Source organism: Cydia strobilella, chromosome 17 (assembly GCF_947568885.1).
Source record: "Cydia strobilella chromosome 17, ilCydStro3.1, whole genome shotgun sequence".
NCBI classification, from domain to species: Eukaryota; Metazoa; Arthropoda; class Insecta; order Lepidoptera; family Tortricidae; genus Cydia; species Cydia strobilella.
The window spans coordinates 9,567,890-9,581,341 of NC_086057.1; the positions used below are offsets into that span (position 1 = coordinate 9,567,890).

Consider the following 13,452-nt stretch of genomic DNA (forward strand, 5'->3'; position numbering starts at 1 on the left):
GACACTGGGTTAACGGGTTAACCCCGGGTTAGTGGATGGTGCAAGAGGCCCTTAAGACTTAGTTTTCTAATCAATCAATATTTGGTGATGAGTGCCGCAGCATTCTCACTTTATTTTTATGGCTATACGAGTAAACAGTAACGTATGAGGCGGTAGGGACAAATGGGAATACGCCAAAAGAAAAGAGTAGAAACGAGTATAATCTGTGGGTTTTTAAACCCATTAATTTAAAAACCGTGACGTCAACTAGCTTAATGGGTGACAGTGGGCCCGCGCGCCGCGTCAACAAAAGGTCACAGCCCGTGACGACCGGCCGGCCGCGGGTCGGCTCATTATGGGTTCGATTCTGGCTTCGGCACCACGGGATTATGTGAGGTGAGTGATTTTTTAGTTTTTTACTATATTTATTTGGATTTACACACCCGAGTTCCAAAGAACCCGAACCATATTTATAAAAAAAATCCAAATTAATAATGCTAATTAACACGGAGGAAAATTTCGAAATCGTGTCGATAATTTAAGCTCGATTTAACAAAGTGGAATAAGTCAACGACATTAGAGCAAAGGGCAAATTGTATGGATTTAGCTATGTACAGCTTACCTACCTACTTATTTCGTCGATGCATGCATAGGCCAACAGATAATTAAATTCTTAGAAGCAAACCGGCCTAGAGCATGTCGGGTTTTTTAGCGAACTGGAAATATTTTTACCACATCTCGTAAAGGCTCTCTTTATGCTTCAAAAACTGATGCAATTTGTGTGATAAAATGATACAAGTTTGTTGGTTAGTAACCCAAGCTGGTTAAAACAAACTTCACTCGGAACCAGTTTGTTGTAACCTCGTGCCTTGAAACCCTCGCAACCCGCTAGATTCTAATTTTCATTTTAGGATATTTCCTTTGCTAGAGTAATACACACGATGTAAACAACAACTTTTGTCATTTATCTTAGTTGTTTTGAACTTTTGGCAACCTTGGATTGGAACACACGACACAATCGACACATACTTTTCTTCCCAGCAGACTAGAATGCCTAGGACCCCAGAACAAGTAGGTACATAATATCTATTAGTTATTATAATATTTGTCTTACTACAGTAATGAATTTGTAATTTATTGTATGTAAATACTAAATACAGTACACCACTGAAGAAGTAATAATATACTGGTAACTACATGCCTATAGCACAAACGTATGCCTAGAGTGGGCAATGGAGGCTGATTCTGATTCAATTTGTTACACTTTTAATCTTGTCGTGTGTGCACACGACTCACAGCACACTCGAGAGCACCAATAAGCGCGAGCTAGATATCTAATGACACGACAGCGTAATTCCAGTGCGGTTCGCCAGCACCGCGCCAATCAGCGTGAGCTATCGTCAAGGTCGTGTCAAAACAAGATCAAAACCATAACACATTGTTAAATTAGAATCGGGATCGTGGACTACAATGGCTACACCCAAAAACAAGCAAAATTACAGATTGTATCTTGATTTCATTACTGACTGAATAAAGTGCTTAAAAGAGGGGAGTGCATTTAAAAAATGGTTGATCTCTAACAGCGCTTCGCTGCTATCGGGGAAGGCCGGTAAAAGCTAATCGTAGATTGCGCTCTAGACGGTGGTACTGCTTTTGTAGGGATTTTGACAATGCCTTAAACAATACATTAGTTGCATACAGCAATTTCATTTTTTTATAATAACAAGAGAACTGTAGGACTTACTGACCCTTTTCTGCATTTAAATGAAAGGTAATTAAATTTACTACAACATTATTTATTGCATAGCATGCGGTTGCGCCGATATTTGTCTTAAAATATAGACAAAACGAAAAGTTTAATTAAAAAGAAAAAAAAAAACACTTTTAAAGCTCAAGAACTATTTGACATTTTTCTCAAGAACTATTTGACATACGGCGCTGTAAATGGGCTTAAATTATTCCAAATTTAATGTGCTTCCAACATTTTACAGCAAGTTTTGACCAATAACCCATAGTTTTATAGTAAAACTGCAAAAACCTGAAAAAAGCCCGAAATTTTTGCAGTTTTTCGCAACTTTTGTTGCTTGCAAAACATAGTTTTACATTCCTTCATAAACAACATACAAAAAATACAGAACTACATCACGCATTGTTTTTTTTTAGATGTTTTTGTAAGATTTGATTGGTGTATAATTCTGCCGCGCTAAGCATAAGAGCAGTAACTCATTTTGAAAATATGTCATGAGCTGAAAATAAAACATTCATACAGAAAGTATACTTATACCTACTAAAGGGTGTCCCAAAAAGGACGCAAGATTTGAAATTGATGAAAAACACTTTTTTTTTTCGTTATAATATATTGGTAAATAAAATCTTGAAATACATAAAATAGGGTTATTTGTGGAATAATACGTCAGGCAAATGTCCTTCTTGGCTTGGCTGTGCCAGCAAAACCTAGGTGGACATTTTCCTGACGTATTATTCCACAAATAACCCTATTTTATGTATTTCAAGATTTTATATACAAATATATTATAACGAAGAAAAAAATGTGTTTTTCATCAATTTAAAATATTGCGTCCTTTTTGGGACATCCTTTATTCAGCAAAGACACCTGCTAACGAATTTATACTTTTTGGAAAAAATAATATAAAAAAAAACACCGCCACTATCCCACCGCTTATTAGTTAATAAAACAATGCTACTGAATGGTTAACAGCGGAATATAATGACCACGTTGTATGAGTAAAAAGTCGTTACAACCATCTTGATGTTCAACAGTTATCCATCCACGTTATCTCTATGAAGTAATCACTGATCACGTCAGACACATGGAGATCAGATCAATCAGACATGAAAGCGTATCCAGATATTAATTTCTTGTTATCAAACAGTTATGATAACCGATAACCAGAAATCCTGAAAGAACCGTTTGATAACAAGAAATTACTATCTAAATACGCCTCCGTGGGACAAACAAATTTTATTTTGTGTAATTTTAAAGTAGTGTTGAAACTGGTATGGTGATAATTTGACGCCTGAGGAAGGACATAGTGTAGTTTTTTTTATCAATCAGCATCATTCCACGCAGACGAAGTCGCGGGTAGAAGCTAGTCTTTCATATAATTATTCAATAATCAAGGCTCAAGAAATACCTATATAACTTTCAATAGGTTATAGGCCTAGCACTTCGTTATGGCGTAGCGCTTTATCAGCCCAATTTTAACAATGCTTATAAGATGTCACACCGATACGATACCGATCTGTCAGTGTCAAAAGTGACATTTTTTTTAACCAAAAACGTCACTTCACTGACATATCGGTATCGTATCGGTGTGACATCTCATATTATAAGCATTGTTCGAATAGGCCGTATGTTTGGGTCGTTATAAGCGAAAGCTGATGACACGTATTTGAATTCGGTCTCGGCCGTCTCGGGTAGCTACTGGATAACTTGATCACTGTTTCTCTACGTAATACATACATATATGACATCTTTTTGAGTTTATTCACCAAGCCAGCGCGAAACGCGTCCGAATAATCATCTCCGTTCCAACTTTGACAAAAATGATTTCGTATGTCTGGCTGTTTTCCTCTACGCATTTCTCAACCGATTGTCATAAAATTTTATGAATTCAGTGTTTCGATTTTTTTAAATGGCGGATTTGGACTCGCGTGGTCTACAGCTCAAAGTTTATATAGTTCACCATCTGGGGCCCTATTCGAGATGCACAACTGTCAGTTTCGGCTTCAACATCAGTTCAACAGTGGAATGAATCATTTGTTCATCAACTGTGGAAAGTATCATTTGGTTGTACACCAAAACTCATTCATTGAAAAAATTATGCAACAAAAATCAACTTTGTTTTCTTACTACTATACGGTTTAAAATGGCTCTGAACTCTGCGTGGTTCGGTTTGGTTTCGTTGTCACCTAACTGTGGATTGCTAATGTCAAATTTACCTATTTGACAACACACGATTTCTTCCATTCAACTGAAGTTCAACACGAAACGTCACTTAACGCATGTCGAATACCGCTCCTGGGATAACATTACATACACTCGGGTCCATGAATAAATGATCTGTACCTATAAGTCAACAGCCTATTTGCACGGACTATTGGATCGCATTCTACATGTTTGAATAGGATTTCGGGTAACGGGACCTATTGCTATTGATCGTGACTATATGGAGCGGAACGTACTGTGCTGACACCTGATCGTGGGATTTTGGTGATTCATTAAAGGCTATAGTTAAGCTATTGTGGTAGGTTTAGGTGCACATGTCGTTTAACGTTGTGGACTTAGATTCGCTTTTTGTCACTGACGAGGCATATTACTTACATAAATACCTTGGCGATAAATTTCAGGTCTCAAAGAAAACCAGGTGTTAGCTCCAGCTTGTCCAAGTACCTATTTTTGATGCTCTGTTACTACTTCTTGTTTCATAAAACATAAAAGATAGATAATTCAATATAATATTTTATTCTTACAAGCTCCAGTTTTTGCAATGTCTTACCTATGCATACGAGTATTACAAGATATTATAGTTATTTACAGTAGCTATAAATGTTTGAATATTATTTAGCAGTAACTAGACGTGGATTGCCTATATGGGAGTAGTACGATCAATGGGGCAACTGCGTCTACTCAAAAATACGAGTCTGAGTAAGGGTTAGAGATCCTTCTACGGCGATCGCACTTTTCCTTATTATATTAGAGTAGGCGCCTTTTTCTTATGGGCGCATCTACCCCAACCCACCTCATTTAAGTAGTAATACAGTATGGGCCTCACAAATAGGGCAAGCATAAATCAGTAATGGGTACTCTTCTGTCTTCTTTATTCCAATTCTCGCGTGAAAAAGTGAAATATATGCTTTCCCGGTAAATGTTTCCTTCACCCGTGTCACGTCCGTCCCCATTATCACGATAACGATTTTCGGGGATCTGTATTATCGAGGATCTAATGTATTATCAAGTTTCCCAGGCCATCGTCCTCGCCTGCCCAAATCCGCGGGCATTAGCAACGTTGGGCTAGATAACATTCACGGTCCGTCGCGCCTTCCGCCCATTTCATCACTTCCGGTGCCACAATGACACCAAACATCGTTATTTACCATTTATTTACTGCCTATCAAAGCGTTAAGATCAATCGCGTAACATAATAGTTTTAATGAACCAAACCTCAGAGCACGGTCTGCTAATAACACATATCAGAGGTTACAACCTAATCGGGTAAACTGTACTAATGTCCCCTCAAATGATTACCCCATCAACCAGTTCAACCTTATAGAAAGGCATCAGTGGCGACTTTCCTACAAACTATAAGGGCCAATGACAGGTCAATCATTGGGTAGATTAACAGATACCTCGGAGGAATACTACGATTAAAAAAATATCTCAAATCCACCAATCTCGTTAGGGGGTGCAGTTCAAATATTACGTAACGCAATTGGGGGGAGGGGGGTCATGTAAAACGTTACGATGCGTTACAGGGGCGGGAGGGGGGGTTGGAACCAGGGACCGGCCCGCTATCCCTTATCGGGGTTTTATAAGGGTATTGCATAAGGCTTAACTTACCATACCCTTTGCCAGACGAAACCCTTTGTTTTGGTTTTAAAAACCCTTATATAAAGCTACCACATTTGAGTAATCGGTAGCCCAAATACCCTTACAAAACCCTTATCATCCGCTCACCAACACCTTGCATATTGCTTATAAGGGTTAGCCTTATAAAAGGCTTCCCTTTTAGCATATAAGCGTGTTAATTTAAGTCGTCTACCTTGTTCATAAAGCACACATTACTTCGAATCCGAGCGATCGTCGGCGGCGACGGCGGCGTTCTTTGACTAGGCACGTATTTTCTTTCCTTTTCATACACTATCGTAGATATATACTAATCCTGTCTCTTTCACGCAAAGGGAAACCTTTATAAAAAGCGCTTAGCTAGCCTTATTTTTGGTTAGCTTTTCGGTAAGGGTTAGTCAAAGGTAAGGGTATAAATGGGCTTGCAGTTCAAAAGGGAAAGTCTTTCAATGTGTTAGCCGTGTTTAAGTGTCGCCCATTGAAAGGGTTTTATCGCGGAAAGGGTTGTCCGGTCCCTGGTTGGAACAAGGCGTTACGTAACATGTTTTTTTAATAAATATAATTATAATCACGCCTATTTCCCGGAGGGGTAGGCTGAGACCACAGATTTCAACTTGCTACGATCCTGACATACCTCTTTCGTTTCCCTTACTTTCATGCTTTAACATTCCTTATACACGGTCGCTCATGATTATGCTTTCCTAAACATAATTGTGACTTTTAGGTAAAAATGGTCACTTTGGAGTTACGTAACTTTTAGGTAGGGGGAGGAGGGGGGGTACAGAAAAAAGTTACGGCGCGTTACACGGGAGGGAGGGGGGGTCAAAAATCTTCGAAAATTGCATTACGTAATATTTGAACGCCCCCTTATTCATAACATAACAATTAGCAAACCTCTGTTAAATTTTGTCTCTTTCTAACAAACTTGTTAATAGGGAGGGATAGGGACAAACGATTATCAACACTATCAACAGACATTTAATGAATAACGACATAAGTAAATTCCTACTTACCTACTGACTGAGTCATGGTTTAGCTACGTACACTCACCTGCAATAATAATTTGCACAATGAAGCGCGAGAAAACAATTGATATGCACTTATTGCTCTACAATTCGTTGTGCAAGATATTTTTGCTGATGATAATGACAGCAGTAGTATCGCATCGTCTTCCTATAATAATCTCTCGAATAAAAAAATCAATGGATAATGTTTTTTATGTTGCATTCCAGAACGAAATAAATCGAAACCGCGATGACGAATTCGAAGATTTTGATATTTTGGTGCGCGGCTCTCATACAGGCTGCGCACTGTGCGGAGGAACACCATGGATATGAAACGCATTCAGAGGTACTTTTAAGCTCTTATTTTAAAAGTAAGTAGTTAACTTTTTATGCACACACTACTTAAGGCATTTTATTAATTATAATATTTATAATAAACCAAAAGGCAGGGATTCTCAATCTTTTTCAGTTCAAGGGGCACATGCAAGTTTAAAATTTAATTTCTGCGCCCTAACCTAGCTAGGCTATTCGAAATAGATATCTAACATGGTGAGGAGGATTGTCTCGCAGCGCCCCCCTTTACTGTCTACGGCGTACAGTTTGGGAACCCCTGCCATAAGGCGTGCTTTGGAAGGTACACTGTTGCTTATGATTCAACACGTCATACAAACATAGATCGAGCAGCGCCTTGTCAATTCTTCTCACTCGACTGGCCAGCCACCGAAGTGAGTCCAGTTAAAAATCCTAATCCTTTATCTCTGGTTTCTTCCCCTTGCTTTTGTGATATTATGAAGAAATCACTTCTTGTTTCCAGGTGACGATGGAAACTGATATGACTCGGGGGCGCCGCGGTGTTATCGAAGAGGAGAAATTTTACAACATTCGCACAGAGAACAAACAGGAGGTCAACCAACCCTGGCTGCCCAGTCCTCCTGAGGACCCCACTACGAAAATATCCATCACGAACGAGAACGCTAAAGAGGTTCTTCCTTTGTATCAGACCACAGAAAGAGTTACGGATAAACCTACTGGTAGAGGTGCCAGAGCCTCCAACGACAACTGGATCAAATTGCCTTATCCAGGCCGGGAAGAGGACAACAGAGACGACATCCTCACGCCCCCGCAACCATCAGGAGAACTGATCAACTCTCGCATGCCTCGAGTAAACTTCGTTACACAAAACAAACCTTTAGAAGCATCTGAATCGAGAAACGACAAGGAAGCAATTCAGAGAGTAACAAGGACCGACGATGTTCGAGATATACGAACAGACTTCGTCAGACCAGGTGAGGACGAGCGAGCTAAGTTGTATAAACCAGTGTATCCGCGGCAGGCAGTATACTACCCGGAAGGATCCCGGCGACCCTACTACAACGAACGGTACCCCGCTTACTCACTCTACCCCGCTGATGATATGTATCGACGTGATCCTTACTACGACGGTTATGACAGAAGGAGTATCCCTAGGTTTATCCCTGCACCATATGGCCCTAAAGTCGATCGATACGATGAACCTTACGACAACTACGTCCCACGAAAACCGAAGAGAATAATCTACTACACCCATCTTCCTGAAGTCGTCAGGACGCCCCCTAGCGTAGATTTGAGATATAGGTACTCTGTAGACCCTTACAGGCGGCCGTATGAAGACGATTACAATGCAAGAAACGGCAGGTACGACTATAGATTCAGAAACAAGTATCCGTACGCACCTTTAAGGAAGGAAGAAAGAAATTATAGAGACTTAGCTGGAGCGGGTACGACAGCAAAAGACAAGAAAGCCGAGGAGAAAGTGACACCGACTCCAATCATACCAGAAAAAGAGGACAAGTATAAGAAACCCACAGATTATAACAGAAACGTGAACAGGAATCTAATAAACAGTCACCAGTACCACGACGGCGTGGTGAACTATAATGAGCCGGTGTCTCACAAGGCCTTTCAGGACGTGGTGAGACAGGACGACACCTACTTACGGTACGACGAACCATTGTTCCAAGGCACCGTGGAAGACCCGTACCAAAGAAAATACTAATTAAAAGCGACTTCGTAGACTTATTTTCATACATGTTATCAATTATTTACATATGTATATTAACGGAGGAAGAGTTTTAAAATATTTTACGATTTAAATACCCGTTTGTATCGACACCTTTTAAACGTTTTATAAGTTACTTGCCTATGCTTAGGTTTGAAATTGATTTTGTGTATTTAATGTCTACGATAAATTACCCATGTAAATGCAATGCAGATTCAGTATCTGTTTAACTTGTCGGTAATAAATGTAATTAAGAACGGTTTTGTATTAATTATACTAGGGTCCCGCGACAAATTGTACGCGTAATAAATCGGCCGTTTAAATTAAAACTCAGGAGGGTGAAGACGAATTTCATTAAGAATTAATTAATGTCATTCTTAAACCGTTTCGTTTTTCCTTGCGAATAAAAAACATCTGCTTGAAACACGACGCGACTTCGAGGTAATTAAGCAATAAATTTTGTGGCTGGCAACATCTCGAGGTGGGGGCCAATTACAGTAAACATTTAAGAAAATGGATGCCCCAGACACGCGTACTAACCGACAACTAATTAGAGTGGCTTAGAAAAAATCCCGTAACGTGACAGCTTGTAATCAAGGGGATAGATTCCCGCGTTTTTGTTTTTTAAAACGCTTTTTTTTAAGCAGAAGCGAAGGATTAATGGCGACGATAAATTACGAGTAATTAAATCTTGTTGAGGGAGGCTTGAGTTCGGGGTTTAAATCATTTTGGCTGACACAGTTCTGTGTTGATTGATGTGATGTCGTGGGAGTGTTTGGGATTAGAACAAGATGAGTTGAAGTAGAATTAGATAAAGTCAAGTATAGGAATAAGTTCACTGGTCTCATCTATAGGACTTGCTACTACAAAATTATCTTCTCTATGAATATCTAAGATAAACTTAAAAATAATATGATTTTTTTTACGTATAGCAATAACTTGACAAAAACACCCTGCTGGTAGTTACGCGGACCGACTAACTAGGTACACATATTCCCATACGATTGTAATCAAACCCGAACATAATCCACATAAGCCACTATCTCATTACTAACCCTTGCCCAATCAAGGTATCCAAATATCCGATTCCCCAGACATTTTTGCGTGTAAATACTACGTCGGACTATCCCCTGAATTAGTAATGTCCACACGGCAGGACGAGTCCGGACAGAATTATTTATTCGTCGTGAGGGTGTCCATGAGGCGGGTAAGATGGATGGGTAAGTATTCCTGATTGACTACGGCGGATAAAAGCAGACTAAGAAATAGTTACGGTGCATTGAAGTCTTGTTTTCAATGATCTGATGAATGATATTATTCTTCGCAGATGTATGCAGAGGGCCTGCCGCCAATATCGGAAAGTCAAAAATCGTTATCTCTGTCCCTGTCGCTCGATTACGCAAGTGCGATGGAGGCAGATAACGCTTTACGATTTTTCGATGTTGGCGGTATATGATGGCAAATAATATTATTTATCTAATTTATAAATGGTGGGGCATTTGTAAAGGTTAATAATATTATTTGCCATCAATTAAATTACTGTTCGTTACCCTTACAACCCACCGTGTGTTTCTAAAAAGATTATCATTCCTAACGGATGCTGAGCATATCGCCTCTTGAAAGCTAGTGTATTATTTATACCACAACGGTGGCAAACGAGCGTACGATCCAATTTGTGATAAGCGGACACCACAACAGGGATAAGACACATTTAACAAATGCAGAAATATGCAGCAGGCAAATTTAAAAAATGTAGTCGCGAAGGTCGTCGCATAGAGAATTTGAATTTCGCGCCTTTTTGTACTGACAAGATTTGCTTGACCACCTATAGCTGCCTCATTCGACAGCTGTGGCAAGTGGCAACTTAACTCACTGACAGCATTGCTGACAGGAAAGCAACAATATCTATTAAGTGAGTGGCATCCTGTGGCTATGGAGTTTGGACTTCATACTCGTAGGCCCGATTTACACCAGTCGGACTGCTTCTGATTTGAGCAAGTTGAAATTTCGCTGTGCCTAAATTTCTCTTCTAGTTTTCTCTTGGCCATAAAGTGTTAGGAGTTTGGATTACCTACTCAATGTTTCATTATCTTTTTCTCTCTAAGGGCCACTTGCACCATTTACTAACCCGGAATTAACCGGTTAAACCTGGAGTTACCATTATTACTAGTACAATTTGACACTGGGTTTACGGTTTAACCGGTTAATGGGATAGTGCAAGTGGCGCTAAGGGATCTTGAGGGCAAGGATACTGGTTTCTCTAATATACATACTTGTATGTAGTAGTATCTTTTTGGTAAGTAAATTGAAATACTATTCCAGCACACCCTACAAAAGGGTTGACAGATGCCCGAGGCACTCAACCTGCCTTAAGATACGTCCGTATTACCCACAATGCCCTATCCAAGCTCTTACAACTGTACATCATGTACTAGGACTTTAAACCTTATGTGTTTTAAATAAGGTTATATTTAAATTGAAATGGCGAGTGAGATAAGAGGTTGCAAAAGCTAACGAGTCTAATTGGGCTTGTTTGCGGTAAGCGGATAAAGGATGTCATGTTAATAATTAATATTGTGGTTAAATAGCTACAAGCGAAAATCCCCCTTGGTAAGGCGACGCAAAATCGACTTGTTTTAAAAATATCTTGTGATATGGCGACCATTTACTACACCAGGTTATTTTTAGGGTTCCGTACCCAAAGGGTAAAAACGAGACTCTATATAAATATACTAAGGCTTCGCTGTCTGTCTGTCCGTCTGTCACCAGTCTGTATCTCATGAACCGTGATAGCTAGACAGTTGAAATTTTCACAGATAATGTATTTCTGTTGCCGCTATAACAACAAATACTAAAAACAGAATAAAATAAATATTTAAGTGTGTCTCCCATACAACAAACGTGAGTTTTTTGCCGTTTTTTGCGTAATGGTACGGAACCCTACGTGCGCGAGTCCGACTCGCACTTGGCCGGTTTTTTAACGGTGGACTGCCTAATGATGCTATTCGAATTACATAGATATGCAAATCTTATATGTACCTTTAAACGAGCAATTCTTGTATATACAGGAAGGAAAAAAAATGGGCCCTGGAGAGAATGTGTCTTAAAACCTTAAGTTAGGTCATTTTATTTAAAGGAAACATTCTTTTTTTTATATAATAATATCTTTTATTTTTAAAAAGAAACGAAACTGCATTCAGTTTGTTAATTTTTTTTTTTCGATATTATGGATATTTCGTAAGACAGACGACGAGTGTAATTCCTAATGTTCCTTGAAGAAATGTAATCATTATTATTAACTGTATCGACTATTAGAATAAAATAGCGATTGTTTATTTTTTGGAATTTTGTGTCGGTTCGATTCCCGGGCGAATTTAAAAATAAAATAATGGTTTTAAGGCACTTTCCCTCCAGGGCCCATACATTTTATCCACACTGTATATATATATTTATTTATATATTTCGGGGATCTCTGAAACGGCTGGAACGGCTTCGATGAAATTTACTATATGGGAGTTTTCGGGGGCGAAAAATTGATCTAGCTAGGTCTTATCTCTGGGAAAACGCGCATTTTTGAGGTTTTATATGTTTTCCGAGCAAATCTCGGTCTCCCAGATACGTGTATATGTATATGAACAAAACCAAATTAATTTTTCTGTACGACGTTTGATTTGTATAATTTTCAATTACAAAAAAACCTATAGTTTAACCACAGTTTAACTAATATTTTTAGAAGTTTACGGTCATAGTGAAAGTATAATGCCTATAATGGACTAATAAACTAAAAAAAATGCACATAGAAGTAGGTACTTACTAAAGTAGCTATTTGCGTTAAGTGATTTAATTTTACAACAAACATTTAGTAGACAACGGCAATTGTCTTTTCAGTGTCCCAAAGTTCACGAAGATATTATATTCGAACTCCGCAAACTTCAAACGTTATTAGTTTCAAAGGACCTAACAGCTCCCAAATGAACCATAAGGTCATTAAGGCTTTACTGAACTACGTCAAACGGTCCAATGATAAAACTATAGCGTCCCTTTTATGAACCGTTTACAATATCCGTCAATTTTACGGTACGGGGTACGCCGGATTCGTCACGCTACATTTCCAAATTCCTAATAGGGATGATGACACATGTTGAATTTTATAACAAAATCTAGTAACATACTTAGATAGCAAATGAGCAATTTATCACAATGATGTAGATATTAAAATAATATACCTATATGAAGGCTACACGGAAAGAACATGTCTAGTCACTTTTTTCGGAAAATGAGATTTTCATCTACTATTAGTTATATCTTTTGCTACCACTGTATAATATATGTAACTCAACTTTTTTTTAAGTTAAAAATTACCTGGTGACGGAATTACCATATATTTTGACATGGTTCCAAATTTTAAAGCCGCGATTACTCAAAATGTGACTAAAGTGACTAGACATGTTCTTTCCGTGTACCCTTCATATGGAAATAATACAAAAATACAGGAATTGAAAGTTTCAAAATTTAAGTAATTTTTTAAATTCCAAAAAGGAAAAAAGTAAGGGTATCCAAAAAAAGATTGTATAGCAACTCTCATACTCTAGGCAATACAAGCCTCACTGAGCTTACATGTGGGACTAGGTCGATCTGGGTATTTTTTAAATTATCGGTTGCGTTTAGAGAATCCGTCCGTTTAAGATTATGCAAACCGGTATAAAATTATGTGGAAATTGAGTGGAACCGGTATTTCTCATACAACTATTTACCGCGGTTGCATTCCACGCCCGTTCCGATAACGCATCAGCGAGTGTAAAGACGCTCTTAATCCACGTATAATAAAGCTACCATGTCATGGT

At 38.6% G+C, this 13,452-nt stretch overlaps 1 protein-coding gene across 1 annotated transcript; it reads left to right on the forward strand.

The window, feature by feature from the left end:
• Window positions 1-319: 319 nt before the first annotated feature.
• Window positions 320-8,672, forward strand: LOC134748842 (uncharacterized). Its single transcript, XM_063683651.1, has 3 exons — window positions 320-375; window positions 6,799-6,916; window positions 7,385-8,672. The coding sequence occupies exons 2-3, from the start codon at window positions 6,821-6,823 to the stop codon at window positions 8,603-8,605; spliced, it is 1,317 nt and encodes a 438-aa protein (XP_063539721.1). The 5' UTR covers window positions 320-375; window positions 6,799-6,820; the 3' UTR covers window positions 8,606-8,672.
• Window positions 8,673-13,452: the final 4,780 nt, after the last annotated feature.